Below are 15,393 nucleotides of genomic sequence, written 5' to 3' on the forward strand. Positions count from 1 at the left end.
GGGATGATGACGTTGCGCACTCTGACGCGCAGCAGCGCGAGCGTCACGGCCAGTGGCGCCCAGATTGGCGGCGCTTGCGGTCGCGTTTTGGGCGTCTTGGTTGGCACCTCACCCGGTTTCGCGAGCGCTGTGTTGAAACGCCGCCGCTCGGTCCAGTTACCAGTCGGCCGCGGGCTGCGCCCCGCGGTCCTGTTGCCATGGCAGCGCGCCACGACTCTCCTCCCGGCTCTACCGCAGGCCGCACCGGGCTTCTGCCCGCAGGGCCCCAGCGCCGCCCAGCCTACGTCTGTCTCCTCGCCCGGGCACACCTCCCCGCAGCGGCCTTTTCCAAAAAAATAGCCCGCACTCCCCTCCAACCTCCACGCAGGGTCAACTCCCTTACTCCAGGCCGAGTTTACTGAAAGAAGGAGAAAGCATCGAACCGAACTTCCATCGGCTTCCCTGCACCAAACCTTTATTAAAAAAAAAAAAAAAAAAAAAAAAAAAATATATTTTTTGTTTATCAAATAATCTCTACCCCTGGGCTCGAACTCACGACTCTGAGAGACCAAAAGCCTCGTGCTCTACCCACTGAGACAGCCAGGCGCCCCTCCCTGCATCAAACCTTTAAAATGCCAGCTTCCCCATTTCCTTTCCCTTGGTTTACGTTGGAAGGGGCGTCGTTCCTAAGGCGGGGCAGTTCATCACACTCTCATCAAAATACTTTTCACTTGACTTCTCCGCACCACTCTCTAGAGTGTTGTTTTCTTCTGTAATCCCTTCTCAGGGAGCATTTTGTTCCTACTTCATCTTGCCTCTTAGGGTCTGTCTTGGGTCTTTTCACACTAAATGCTCTCACTGGGTGATCTATCTCATCTACTCACAGGGCTTCAGTTACCATCTATAAACTGATGGATCCCAAATTCATTACCTCCAGTCATATTTATCTTTCAAGCTCCAGGTTTTTAAGCCTGGCTATTAGATATTTCCAGTTGGACATCTGGGAGGCACATAAACTGAACTTATTATCTAACCTATCCGTATTTCCCCAACCCACCTCTTTTATCCCTTATTATTACCTTATTATTACTTATTATTACCACTTCTATCTTGGCATCATTCAAGACCTCTCCCTCCCCTCCAGCATCCAATCAGTCAACAAGATCCTCACTGCTAAACATCTCTCACATCTATCCACCTCTCTATCACCATTCACCGCCAGCTTGGTTCAGACTACCATCATCCTTCCTCTGGGAGAATTCTTATGTACCTTCTTTCAGTTTTATCCCTTACGGATCTACGCATGACTTTATACTGAGTGATCTCTCTAAAATGCAAAACGCTGTATCAATCCCCGTGCTTTAAAACCTTTTATAATTCGGCATTTTTCATACTATAATGTCCATATATTTGTTTGTTTGTTTTTAGAGGGAGAAAGAGAGCAAATGGAAGAGAGAGAGGGAGAGAGAATCTTAAGCAGTTTCCACATTCAGTGTGGAGTCCAGCCAGGGCTCAATTCCATGACCCTGGGATCATGACCTGAGCAGAAATCAAGAGTCAGAACACTCAACCGACTGAGACCTCCAGGTGCCCCTAAAGTCCATGTTTTTAACATATCTAGGCCCTTCATGATCTGTCCCTTCTTAACCTCTCCAGCCTCATAAGACTTCCTACCCCTTATTCACTGTTTTCTGGCAGGAAAACTTTTATCTCCCTGGCCAAACACTCTTAACATATTTTAAATAGCTAATGCATTATAAATACATTTTAAAAGATGCAAAAGGCAATACAATAAAAAAGTCACCCACCATCCTTATACCCTCCTCGATCAGAGTTATTTTATCTCATGTTTCCTTCAAGTACCTTCTTTTTTAAGTTTATTTATTTTGAGAGAGAGAGGAGCAAGCAGGAGAGGGGCAGAGAGAGAGAGAATCCTAAGCAGGTTGCTCACTGTCAGCGCAGAGCCCAACGTGGAGCTCAAAATCATGAACTGTGAGGGGCACCTGGGTGGCTCAGTTGGTTAAGTGTCCAACTTCAGCTCAGGTCATGATCTCGCGGTTCATGAGTTCGAGCCCCACGTCGGGCTCTGGGCTGATGGCTCAGAGCCTGGAGCCTGCTTCGGATTCTGTGTCTCCCTCTCTCTCTGCCCCTCCCCTGTTCGTGCTCTGTCTCTCTCTGTCCCCAAAATAAATAAACGTTAAAAAAAATTAAAAAAAAAAATCATGAACTGTGAGATCATGAACTGAGCTGAAATCAAGAGTTCAACGCTTAATCAGCTGAGCCACCCAAGCGCCCCTCCTCCAAGTAACTTTATAATTTTATATTAAATATTTATGTCTCGGATCCCTTTGGAATTTATTTTTGTGTATTGTCTTTCCAGTTGGCTACACATTTGCCTCAACGCTTTACAGAATAATCTTGTATTTTCCCCACTGGTGTGAAATATCCCTTTATTATATGGTGTATTCCCATTTGTATCTGAGTTTGTTTCTGGATTCTCTATTCCATTTCGTTAATCCCTCCATTCATATACTATTACCAAACTGTCCTCATTATTGTAACTTTTTTTTAATGACTGGTATGCCTACTTCTCCCTCAATACTCTTTCTCTGGAATGTCCTGGCTCTTCTTACACTTTTATTCTTCCAAGTGAACTTTTAAAGTCAGCTTGTCCAGTTCCAGAAACAGTGCTGTTTTGTTTTTATTGAAGGATATATCAATGTTTAGATTAATTAGAATTATAGCACTTATCACACTGTTTTATAAATTGCCTGTATACTTGTCTGTATCCATGTGAGTTCCATAATACTAGAGACTTTAGGTCATCTTTGTGTGCTTTATGCCTGGGACAGATTCTGGCACACAATAGTTGCTCAATTAAGTGTCGTTAAATGAATGAGTGAATGGATTGCTGAATCCTTAAAGGCTCATGTCTGGAGTCAAAGTTGACCAACGTATTTTTTTAGGGTATGATCTCATAGAAATAACAGTAATCATTAATGTTATTAATAATTACACAATAATAGGGGCGCCTGGGTGGCTCAGTCGGTTAAGCGTCTGACTTCAGCTCAGGTCATGATCTCATGGCTCCTGAGTTTGAGCCCCGCGTCGGGCTCTGTGCTGACAGCTCAGAGCCTGGAACCTGTTTCGAATTCTGTGTCTCCCTCTCTCTCTGCCCTCCCCCTCTCTCTACCCCATTCTCACTCTAGCTCTCTCTCCCTCAAGAATAAATGAACATTAAGAAATTAAATAATTACACACTAATAAAAGGGGCTGTATATTTGAATTTTTTTTTCAACGTTTTTTTATTTATTTTTGGGACAGAGAGAGGCAGAGCATGAACGGGGGAGGGTCAGAGAGAGAGGGAGACACAGAATCGGAAACAGGCTCCAGGCTCCGAGCCATCAGCCCAGAGCCTGACGCGGGGCTCGAACTCACGGACTGTGAGATCGTGACCTGGCTGAAGTCGGACGCTTAACCGACTGAGCCACCCAGGCGCCCCAGGGGCTGTATATTTGAAAAAGCAATGACTTTGTATGCCATGTAGGTTACTGTGACTTTGGACAAGTTATATAACCTCTCTGAGGGTTTTTCCCCATCTGTATAATAAATATACTACCACCTACCGTGAAAGTTGTTGTATTACATGAAACAGCATTTGTAAAGCATTTCACAAAGTGTCTGGCAGATAGCAGATGCTCAGTGGATGATAACAATTCTACCATGTTACTAACATCTGTAGAACTTCTTTTCAAGGACTCTATCTGATTGACATGAGAGATTAGGACAAGGATGCTTCTAAAAGCCAATGGTGCCATAGTTTTGTGGTGGAGAATATTTTAATACAAGACTCCCTATATTTGAGGGAGAGAGAACTGAAATTGCAGGAAATAATTTCTTTTCACCAGTGTTTTCCAAATTGTGACCTGGGGACTACCCATAATGGATTGCCCTGAATGTCTTATTCAACCCTACAGAACCCTGGGCCCTACCCCTGAATCACTGAATCAGACTTCCCAAAGGGTCGAATCCCCGGATTCTAACAGGTTCTTCGTGTGATTCAGATGCACACTAAAATTTGAAAATGTTTTTAGAATAAAGTTAGTTTTCAAGGAAAAATATAGTCTTGTCTGAAACCAGGAAATGTGAAGGTTGTTTACAAACATCGTGATACAGAGATGCTTCCCCAATAAGGAGAGGCGAGACATCACTGATCAAGAAATTAATCACCGTGGCTGACTTGTGTTGCCTTTTCATCCAGCTACTCATCATTCATCCATCCATCCATCCATCCTTCCATCCATCCCTCCATTCAATAGATGTCAGACACTGGACAAATTGTATTATAGCCATAGTCTGCAAACTGACAAATTCTCTTCCTGAGGTAAAGTCAGGTCTTTGCTACTCCTCAGCTATTCCAGAGACAGATGCTCCAACTTTTGCTTCTTTGGGGCTTGTGGCAACCAGCCCTGTCAAGTAATCATAAATAGCCCCACAGCTGTTGACCAAGGTGAACACAGATAGGCTCTGATCAAGTGGTCTGGTTAAGCATAGATCTTTGCAGAAAGTGGTGGGAGAGGGAACTTTGGGGGTAAGTTAGCCAAAACATCATCGAAGTTAGGAAGCATTTCTTTCTTTTCTTCCTTCCTTCATCCATCAGCACCTTAAGGGAGAGATGATGATAGGCTAGTTAGCACTATACTTTTGTATGGAAGCTACAAAGATGGAAACTGTTTCTGCCCTGAAGGGGCTCATGGTGTGGAGGAGGTGACAGACATCTAAACACCTGACATCACTATAGTATAACAAAGGCTACAATTGAGAAATGTACAAAGTAATGTATTAACACAGAGAAATAAATTTTTGCACAAGCAGCAAAACATAATGAGCTCTGGAGTCAAAAAACACTTGGGCTGGGATGCTGGCATGCCACATTGCAAGTCGGGAAACTTTTCTGAGCCTCAGTTTCCCCATAACCAAAACAATGATTTTATTAGTACCTAACCTACCTCATAAGGTTGCTGTGTGTATCAAATGAAGTAATGCTCTGCTCACCTACTTCGGTCATTCAAAAGTACCACGGTCATGATTTTTGTCATGTTCATATAGCAATGACATTTATTTAATACTTTTACTTATATTGGTTCACCTTTTCAAAAACAGTCCCCAACATTTCATTATGAAAAATTTCAAACATTCAACACAGGTGAACGACTTTTACACGGAACATCTATAAACTCACCACCTACATTCTACAGTGAACACAGTGAACACTTTACTATATTACTATACTGGATTGATCACATTTCTTTCTCTCTATATATAATATATATTTATATTTTAATATATATAATTTATTGTGTTGATTTATATAGTTAATATAAATTAGAATTAATGTGTAAAAAATAAAAATATAAAATATAAATATATAAATAAATATATAAATATATATTATATAAAAATATATTAAATAAAATATAAATGTATAAATATAAATTAATATGTAAAAAATAAAAATACAAAATATAAATATATAAATAAATATATAAATATATATTATATAAAAATATATTAAATAAAATATAAATGTATAAATATAATGTGTAAAAACTAAAAATATAAAATATAAATATATAAATATATTATATAAAGATATATTAAATAAAATATAAATGTATAAATATAAATTTAAATAAAATATATAAATATATAATTATATATGACAAATATATTATATACAAAAATTATATATGATATAAACATATGTAACCTATAGATACAAATAATATAAAAATATAATAATTATATTAATTTAATTATTACATATAAATATATATAACTTATATACTTATATATATCAAAATAATAAAAAAATCAAAATAAATTGCAGACAATACACTTCCTCCTAAATACTTCAGCATGCATATCATTAACTAGAGTTCATATTTGTTTACAGTGTTTTTCATTTCATGTTAAAGTGACGTAAAATGAAATGTATAAATCTTAAGTGTCCATTCACTAAGTCTGACAGATACATACACCAGTGTAACCCAAACCCCAATCAAGAAATGGAACAGTGGGGTGCCTGGCTGGCTCATTTGGTAGAACATGTGACTCAGAATCTCAGGGTCATGAGTTCAAACCCCATGATGGGAATGGAGTGTACTTAAAAAAAGAAAGAAAGAAACAAATGGAACATTAACATCATCCCAGTAAAATTCCCCTCATTCCCCTTCCTGGCTAATCTCTTTCCCAACCCCACCCAAGAGGCAACCACTCTTTTGTTTTCACCATAGATTAGTTGTGTCTGTTCTAGAATTTCATATAACTGGAATAATACAACATACAATCTTTTCTGTAAGGTTTTTTATCAGCATTATGTTGGTGAGATTCATCCATCTTGAATCAGTAATTCATTCCTTGTTATGGATGAGTAGTATTTCCTTGTATGAATAAACCACAGATTTAAAAAAAATCACCTTCCTATTGGTGGACCCTAGTCTGTTTTTAGTTCTGCCTATTATGAAAAATATCTCTATGAACATTCCTATATAGGTCTTTTTGTAAGTATGTTTTCATTTATCCCGAGTAAAATTCTAGGAATGGAATTGCTGGGCCAGAAGGTCAGTACATTTCAGTTTTGTACCAACTGCCAGATCTTTCCCCAAAATGGCATACTATTTGACATTCCCACCAAGTAAGAGTTGGCGTCTGATGTTACCAGCCTTTTTCATTTTAGTCATTCTGATGCATGTATGGTGTCACAATATGATTTTGATTTGCATTTATCTGATGACTCGTGATGTTGCATACGTTTTCATGGGTTTATCCACCATTTGCATCTCTTCCTTTATGAAATGCCTCTTCAGGGGTGCCTGAGTGGCTCAGTTGGATAAGCATCTGACTCTTGATTTCAGCTCAGGTCATGATTTCACGGTTCTTGAGATCACTAACAGTGCAGAGCCTGCTTGGGATTTTCTCTCTCCCTCTCTCTCTCCCCCTCCCTGCTCTTGCTCTCTCTCTCAAAATAAACATTAAAAAAATGTTTTTGACCTAACTTTAGCAAATGGGAAATCAAGGGGTGTGAGAGAGCAAATTCTTGACCACTAGAACTATAAACCAGTGAATTTTCACGCTCTTTCCTTACAATTGTTTCTTCAAGGAAGGGAAAGTGGCGATACATCCATTTTTGCACCAAACACCCCTCCAATTCAGGGGGACTATCTCGCACTGTCAAACTTGATGAGGCAACACTACCTCCTTCCCTTCCTGGCAGAAAACTGCACACACGTCAGACCATGACTCAACCAATCAAATCTTTTGATAGATAGAGTGTGAGCAGGGGAGGGGCAGAAAGAGAGAGAGGGAGACACAGAATCCGAAACAGGGTCCAGGCTCTGAGCTGTCAGCACAGAGCCCGACGCGGGGCTCAAACCCACAAACCTTGGGACCATGACCTGAGCCAAAGTCAGATGACTAACCGACTGAGCCACCCAGGCGCCCTGCACTTGGCATCTTGAAGCTTGAGGAAGTTTCCTGGAGATGCAGGTCCAGCTGGAACCATACTACGACTTGGTGATAAGTGCCCTGAATTGGTGACATCAGCAGTGGACACTTCCTGAGAGAGGAGACCAGAGCTGGATTTCCCTCCTCTGCTGCCCTTCATAGTTAATGCTTTGTGAGTTAGGTTCTCCAAACTTCCATCAACACCATGAGTCCCCCCTGCCTCTAGTAGACTCCTTTTCTCCTTTCAGTGACCAGAGTGGGTATCTATTCCATGCCAAGAACTCTGACTGGCACAATAAACTACTAAGAGGAAAGTGCCCTGAACCATCTAGAAGGGATTGTGGTGTCAGAAACATGTCCATAATAAACTCTTCGGATTAGGCAGAAATATCCCCTCAAATTGTAGGAAAGCTTCACTTGGAAGTTATGTCTAGAAAAGGTGTGTAGGTATTTTTAAAAGATGTTTCTTCCTTGAGATACAACCTGATGTCTTCCTCTGACAGCTGTGTATGAATATGTCAACTTCCAGCAGACGTAAAACTCCCTGATGGCAGGGGCCCTGTTTCATCTTTTAATTCACAGCTGCCTTACATGCACTGGCTTAAGCTCTCAAAAACACATGTTGTATGATCCTCTTTACCTGTACTCTCATCCCTCAGATTGCTACATTTGTGTTCACAGCTCTCATACCTAATTTTAGATTCAGAGTTTCCTTAGGGGACTTTGTCTTTATTTTATTTTTTAATGTTTTTATTTACTTTTGAGATAGAGAGAGACAGAGCATGAGCAGGGGAGGGATAGAGAGAGAGGGCGACACAGACTCCAAAGCAGGCTCCAGGCTCAGCTCAGAGCCTGAGGCGGGGCTTGAACTCACAGAGTGTGAGATCATGACCTGAGCTGAAGGTGGACGCTTAACCGACTGAGCCACCCAGGCGCCCCAGGGGACTTTGTCTTAATTGAAGCCCAACAAGGTCATCCAGGGGTCTCAGCTAAGTATCCTTTGGAATCTGGGGAGATTAGTAGTGTTTCAATCAAAGAATGCATTGACAATTCTTTGTCCTCTCTAGACACTCTGGCTGGGAGTTAAGAGGTATGGTGCCCTTACTGACTTCCATTTAATGGAATTACAAAAGGGAGGAGGAAGGGGGCACCCGGATTTGAACCGGGGACCTCTTGATCTGCAGTCAAATGCTCTACCCCTGAGCTATACCCCCATGACCTATTATTCTTCTCTTCCTTGTCCACTTAAGGTGACTCAATACCACCAGGTTCCACCCACACCAGAGCTCTGGCAGGCTTTGTGTTCTAAAGCTCCACCTTCTTTTGTATCCATCATCTGCTGTGGCTTTTCTCTTGGTCACCAGTAAACTGGGTGGGGACACTTGAAAAATGACATCCTGGAAACTAGCTGAAAAGGAAACTGATAGAGCACCAGCAGAGAAAGTGCCCACAAGCACTGTGTCAGGTACTAGATCAGAATCCAGAGGCTAAAAAACACCCCCAGATATCCCCTGGTTCATGCCCTGACTCTTGATGGACTGAGGGTAGAAAGGAGAAGGAAGATGTCAGTTATTTTGGATGGGATGACTCTCAGGAAAATCAGGAAACCCTTCTCAGGGCAACCAATGACAATCCCTTTGGCCGAATCCCTTTTGGCTCAGTTCTTGATGGAAAATCGGTAGCCAGTGTCTAACCCAGGGCCCTGCTGCTGCCTGGGGCAGAGCTTTGTGGAGGGCTCGGTGAGCAGTGCAGTTTCTTCTTACATGGGCGGGGGAGAACTGAGGCCTCCTTTCAAGCCTGGCACTCGTGGGCATGGAGCATAAGGGCACAGGCCTGAGGATGGCCTCTCTCCTCCCACCTCCTCTCCAAAGGCTAGAGAAGCAGAAGGTGAAGAAACTAGCTGGCCCCGGTCCCAAACTTGGGAAAGAAACAGCACACTTGGAGGCACAATAACATCACTGTTTATATAAAAATAGAATTGAGAGATCGTCTAAACATCTGTCTTCTATTCAGGTCAAGGGGTGGGAAGGGAAGAGATGCTGTCAGAAGAGAGGGAATCGGGTGACCTCTCCAAAGACCGATGGGCGCTGGCGGAGGTCTGGGGTGTTCCTGCGATAGCCATACCGACCATTGAACCCGTTGATCATTTTCAGATCAGCATTGTAGTTATCATGCCCTGTCACCTGCTGGAGGGAATGCCCTTGGGGGCACAGAGAGAAGCCTGAGCCTGCATTCAGCCATCCCCCGCCCCCACCCCCCGCTTGCTTCCCCCCCCCGCCCCCGCCGTCCCAGGGCTGGTATAGAACATGCTCCCCATGTCCCAGCTAAAACCTCAATCCTGGAGTGTCTCAAGGGTCTTGATTAAAAGCCAAGGGTTGATGAAGTCAAGGAGACAGCTTTCTAGAAACCAAACCACATACCACGAGTAGTATACAGGAGGAGCGTGAATGGTATGTGCTAGCACAGGAGGGGCCAGAAGATTCTGGGCTTGGCTGAACTTGCCTTGCTCCCAGAAAGACTGAAAACATTTCACCCTTGCTTCTGACCCATCTGGAGAAAATGGATGAGCTCACTTTGGCCAAATGGTGCATAGGATCATGTGACTAGAGTGTGGTGAAAGGGCGATGGGGTTGGGTGGGAGGAGGGTTCACACTGTCAGAAAAACAGCTCTCAACCCTTCCTTTCTTGTTGCTAAGTTGGGCTCGGAAAAGGAGCAGGACACAGCCTGCTCAGGCCGGGAGCAGTGAGGGGAACATGGGTTTTAGAGTTGGAAAGAGTGGAACTCTGATCCCAGCTAAGCCCTTCTTGGCCAATCACTTTACCACCCTAAACTTCCATTTCCCCGGCTGTAGCACAGGGATAGCGTGAGGGCAGAAAGCATCTGACATACAGTAGGCACTCAATCACTAAATATAAGGAGCACAGTGATACCATCTGCTCATGCATGAGAAGAAAAGCCAGAGGATGTAGTCCTTGGGCCTCTTCCCCTGAAAACAGGGCTCTCTGTGGCCCGGTTTCTCTCTCTGAACTGGGGGAATGCACATCACTCTTCCAAGTGGGTCCATGGTGAGGCTGGAAAGCCAGGTGGCACTTGCCTGCCCCTGCCCAGTTTCTCCGGTTCAGGTATCTCTGTCCTTGCCCGAAGATGTGGAAATAATCCACTATCCAGCCATCCCTGCCTGTGCCCCCGAGATCCTGAAAGTGAGGGAGAAAACAAAGACTGTCAGCCACCATGCTGAGAGGTGCACATGCAAACTCCCTTTGGGCTTATTTCGGGGAGAGAGAAGAGGTCACAGCCAGGGGTAACTGGGCCAGACAGATTAAATATAAATATACGTATTGACCTATTATCTCTCAGGGAGAGGCAGCATAGCTGGGCAGTTAAGGGCTGTCTGTTGCCAGACAGACTGGTTCCAGTCCAGCTCTGCCACTAACAAGCTGTGTGACCCTGGGCCAATGACACAGCTTTTCTGGACTTCAATTTCCTCCTGGCTTTAAGGAGGGTTGCTGAGAGATTTAAGTGAGATAGTTCCAACAAAGGGCCTGGCATAGTAAAAGTTACTTAATTTACTTTAAAAATATGCATTATTGGGGCAACTTGGTGGCTTAGTCATTAAGCATCTGATTTTGGCTCAGGTCATGATCTCACGGTTTGTGAGTTCAAGTCCCACATTGGGTGAGCTCGAGCTCTGCTTCGGGTGAGCCCCACTTCTGTGAGCCCCACTCCCTCTCTCTCTCTGCCCCTCGCTCACTTGCACACTTCTCTCTCAAAATATAAACAAACAAACAAACAAACATACATTATTTGGGGAAGCCTGGCTGGCTCAGTCTGTAGAGCATGCCATTCTTGATGTTGGGTGTGTAAGTTCAAGCCCCACATTGGGGGCAGGGTTTACTTAAAAACAAAACAAAAAAATAAACAAAAATCCCCATTATCTTTTTTTTTTAAATGTTTATTTCTGAGAGAGAGGGAGAGGGAGAGAGAGAGCACATGCGAGCAGGGGAGGGGCAGAGAGAGAGGTAAACAGAATCTGAAGCAGGCTCCAGGCTCTAAGCTGTCAGCACAAAGCCCAAAGTGGGGCTTGAACCCACGAACTGTGAGATCATGACCTGAGCCTGAGCCAAAGTCAGAGGCTTAACCCACTGAGCCACCCAGGAGCCCCAAACCCCCATTATCTCTATGCAAATGAAGTAATACCTACTACAAACAGTTGTGATGGTTAAATACTTACAAATGGAAAATTTAAAAAGTGTGCACACCATATTATTTTCAAGCTTTTATTTTTTTATTTTTTTTTTAATTTTTTTTTTCAACGTTTTTTATTTATTTTTGGGACAGAGAGAGACAGAGCATGAACGGGGGAGGGGCAGAGAGAGAGGGAGACACAGAATCGGAAACAGGCTCCAGGCTCCGAGCCACCAGCCCAGAGCCTGACGCGGGGCTCGAACTCACGGACCGCGAGATCGTGACCTGGCTAAAGTCGGACGCTTAACCGACTGCGCCACCCAGGCGCCCCTCAAGCTTTTAAATACTCAAGTTTTTCTCCTTTTTCCTCCTAGACTCTGGTTCTGTCATAAAAATTACATGAGTAATTACACGTACACCCTCAAGCATGCCACATACAGATGTGTCCATATGCATGCGATATACACGCAGACACAAACACTGAGATCACACACAAAAAACCCAAGATTTGTTCCCAGAATAACCCCCGCTAAGCCCTCCTCTCCCCTACCCATACCACTGTGAAATATGGAGACAGAAATATTGGAGGCAAAGGTGTTGAAGCCATCAGCAAATAGCGTCAGGATCTTTGATCCCGGGTAGGACTCTGCTGAGAAGGGGCAACATCCACGAGGGGAAAGGGCTGGGGAGAGTGAGGTAGCAGAGGTTCGGGAAACTTCCTTCCTGCCTGCTCACAGAAAGTCCCATCGAGGGGGCTCCTCGGCAACTATGACGTCACCGATGGAAGGCGCCCCGCCTGGCAGGTGTTCGCTGAGGTCACAAGGATTTTCGCGCGCTTAGAGAATCTGTGGTGCGAGATCACCCCAAGGTCGGGTCCATGACGTCAAAAGGGACAATGACACCCATCTGTTTGGGAGAGGCCAGGTTCCAGGCCCGTTCGCTAAGGCTTGCAGAAACCCAAAATGGGAACATTCTCAAACTCAGGGATGGAAAGTGATTTTGTGAGCCCAGTGAACTCAATACCTGTCATCCGCCTGCGCCAGTTCCGGGGGTTCAGTAAGAAAACCGAGGGGGTGGGAGGGCCCGCCCGAGGGGTAAAACGCCCCGCCACAGGGTCGAGCTCTGTGGGGGCAGACAGTGGGATCGTCCGGGGCACTCTTATAAATAACCTGTTCAGTCCGGCGCAGCACTGGCGGAACCACGCGGCTCCGGAAGTATCGGCGGGCGTGGTAGTCCTGCTGAGCGTTGTAGGGCGGAATCGCCGACCAGACCTTGGGCCTCAGGCGCTCATAGGTGCGGGCCATGGTGCTCACGGCCACACCATCCAAGATGAAGCCCTTTTCCAGCCGCAGAGGACACTCGCACACGCGCGACATCCCAACCACTACAGCCTCCGAGGGCCTTTCTGGTGGGAATCGAGGGCCCTAGGTAGGGGCTCCCCTGCGCATTGTGACGTGTCAAAGGCTCCTGCGACACAAACCCTATGGCCCCATCTAATAGGGTAGGCTCCTAGGGCTGTGAGGGAAGTTGCTTGCGTGGCCGTGAGGTGCAGGATGACCAACAGGAGACCACGCAAGAGGAGTTGGAGATTGAAGAGGGGGATTACAGAATGTGGGCAGTGTGAACGCAACTGGGCCCCGCCCCCCTATATACATTTCCCAAACTCCGTCTCCTTGGGAAACTTGTTTGTACCCAGAATGATCAGAAAGTCCAGATAGCATCTACTTCCGACTCTCATTTTACACAAGTGGGAATTGAAGCTCAAGAAACATTGGGATAGGGGCGCCTGGGTGGCTCAGTCGGTTGAGCGCCGACTTCGGCTCAGGTCACGATCTCGCGGTCCGTGAGTTCGAGCCCCGCATCAGGCCCCTGTGCTGACAGGGGCCTGTTTCAGATTCTGTGTCTCCCTCTCTCTGACCCTTCCCCATTCATGCTCTGTCTCTCTCTGTCTCAAAAATAAATAAACGTTAAATAAAAAAAAAGAAAAAAAAAAAAAAGAAACATTGGGATATTCCCTAAACCCGCTTAGTGGTGGATCCAGAGCCAGAATTCAGGTCTCCTGACTTCCAGGAAGTCCTCTTAAAGCACTTCTCCCCACCCAACCCAATTATTTCCATCAGCTAGTATTCCTCCTCCAGCTTAAAAAAAACAAAGCAAAACAACAACAAAAAAAACACAAGAAACCAGCACATGTGTTGACACATTATCCCCTGGCTAATTTTTTTTGTGTATGTGACAGGATATAGCAAACCATAAACAATGATTTCCTCTAGTTGTTGTGACTACAGGTGATTTTTGTTTCCTTCTTCAACTATTCCCCTTGAAGAAGCCCTTGCACAGATGGTTTAACCATCAAACTACTCCTCACACCCAACTCTGAGATGCTATTATCCTACACGAGACAACAGGATCAGAAGTCTTTTATAGTCACTATATGAAGGCACGTGTATTAGAAAAGGTTGCTTGTTTTATCTATACGCAGAAAACCACTAATTCTGGCAATACTCAGCATACCTAAGGTTTCTATACCATGAAAGGCAAATTCCTAGAAACCTGAAACTATAGGTTAATGTCTATAGTTTGAGTCTACTCTGTTACAACTTGAAATGGACCCAGGCAGAACATGTAAGACCTAAGACAAGGAAGGGAAGAGACCCAGGCCTCACTCCTATTTGAAGGTGAGAAATTTCACATGTAGAGTTCACACAACAGGATAAAAAGGATTAATTTTACATCTCATGTCACATCAAAGACTTCAATCTCACCAGGCTGGAGGATAGGGGGCAGGAGGAAGACAGGTCTGTTTTAGACTTCTGAACGTATTTCTCAAACAAGATAGGCTCAGTCTAGACAGCACCAGATCTCAATCTTGGCTGCTGCACCTTGGAATCTCCTGGGGAATCTTTAAAAGGTACTGAGGTCTGGGTCCTACCTCCATAATCTGACTTAACTGGCCTGTGATATTGCCTGTACATGTCTTTTTAACTCCTCAGGTTGAGGACCACTACTTTAATACATTCCATGCAGAATCTTGAAGGACAAAAGGGTAATCTTACTGAGTATGTGCTGGGGTCCTTACATCCTCTCATCTCTAGCCTTACAAGAGAACACTTAAGGCTGGGTATTTCCAGAATACTGTTAATCTGAAGATGCATGAACACAAAGCTCAATCTAAAAAGCCTATTCCAACATCTTTAGGCCACACTATTGACCCAAACCTGCCAAAAGGTCATTTTTCCTCAGGCCTTGAAACATCACATGAATCTTCTCATGGTTTAGAAAGAAAACTTACAGGGGCATGTGGGTGGCTCAGTTGGTTGAATATCCAACTCTGTTTTAGCTCAGGTCATGATGCCATGGTTGTGAGATTGAGTCCAGTGTAGGGCTCCACACTCAACGTGGAGCCTGCTTTAGATTCTCTCTTAAAAACAAAAACAAAAGCCAATGTCCAGTTCCTTCAAGTAGAATTTGCCAAGGTTTACAACCCACTGTGCTGGTATCATCCCATCACCTTTATTTTTTCTTTTAAGGTTTTGAAGTTTTTTTTTTTTTAAGTTTAGAGTGGGGAAGGGACAGAGAGAATCCCAAACAGGCTCTGCAATCTGGGCCTCCAACTCAGGCACTGTGTGAGCTTGTGACCTGGCTGTGCCACCCAGGTGCCCCCATCACCTTTTATCCTCGAACTAAGGTTTAGCAGGTACATTATACAGCCATCCTGTCAA

General features: G+C 44.3%; 1 protein-coding gene and 1 non-coding gene across 2 annotated transcripts; both read right to left on the reverse strand.

The window, feature by feature from the left end:
• Positions 1-8,627: 8,627 nt before the first annotated feature.
• On the reverse strand, positions 8,628-8,699 carry TRNAC-GCA (transfer RNA cysteine (anticodon GCA)). Its single transcript has one exon. It is a non-coding gene; the product is annotated as a tRNA-Cys (tRNA).
• A 730-nt stretch (positions 8,700-9,429) lies between these two features.
• On the reverse strand, positions 9,430-13,428 carry CE1H17orf98 (chromosome E1 C17orf98 homolog). Its single transcript, XM_049635911.1, has 3 exons — positions 12,841-13,428; positions 10,581-10,680; positions 9,430-9,685 (listed from the first exon to the last, which is right to left on the reverse strand). Exons 1-3 carry the CDS (start codon positions 13,045-13,047, stop codon positions 9,528-9,530), a joined length of 465 nt encoding a protein of 154 aa, XP_049491868.1. The 5' UTR covers positions 13,048-13,428; the 3' UTR covers positions 9,430-9,527.
• Between the last annotated feature and the right edge of the window lie 1,965 nt (positions 13,429-15,393).

This window comes from Panthera uncia, chromosome E1 (genome assembly GCF_023721935.1).
Source record: "Panthera uncia isolate 11264 chromosome E1, Puncia_PCG_1.0, whole genome shotgun sequence".
NCBI lineage: Eukaryota > Metazoa > Chordata > Mammalia > Carnivora > Felidae > Panthera > Panthera uncia.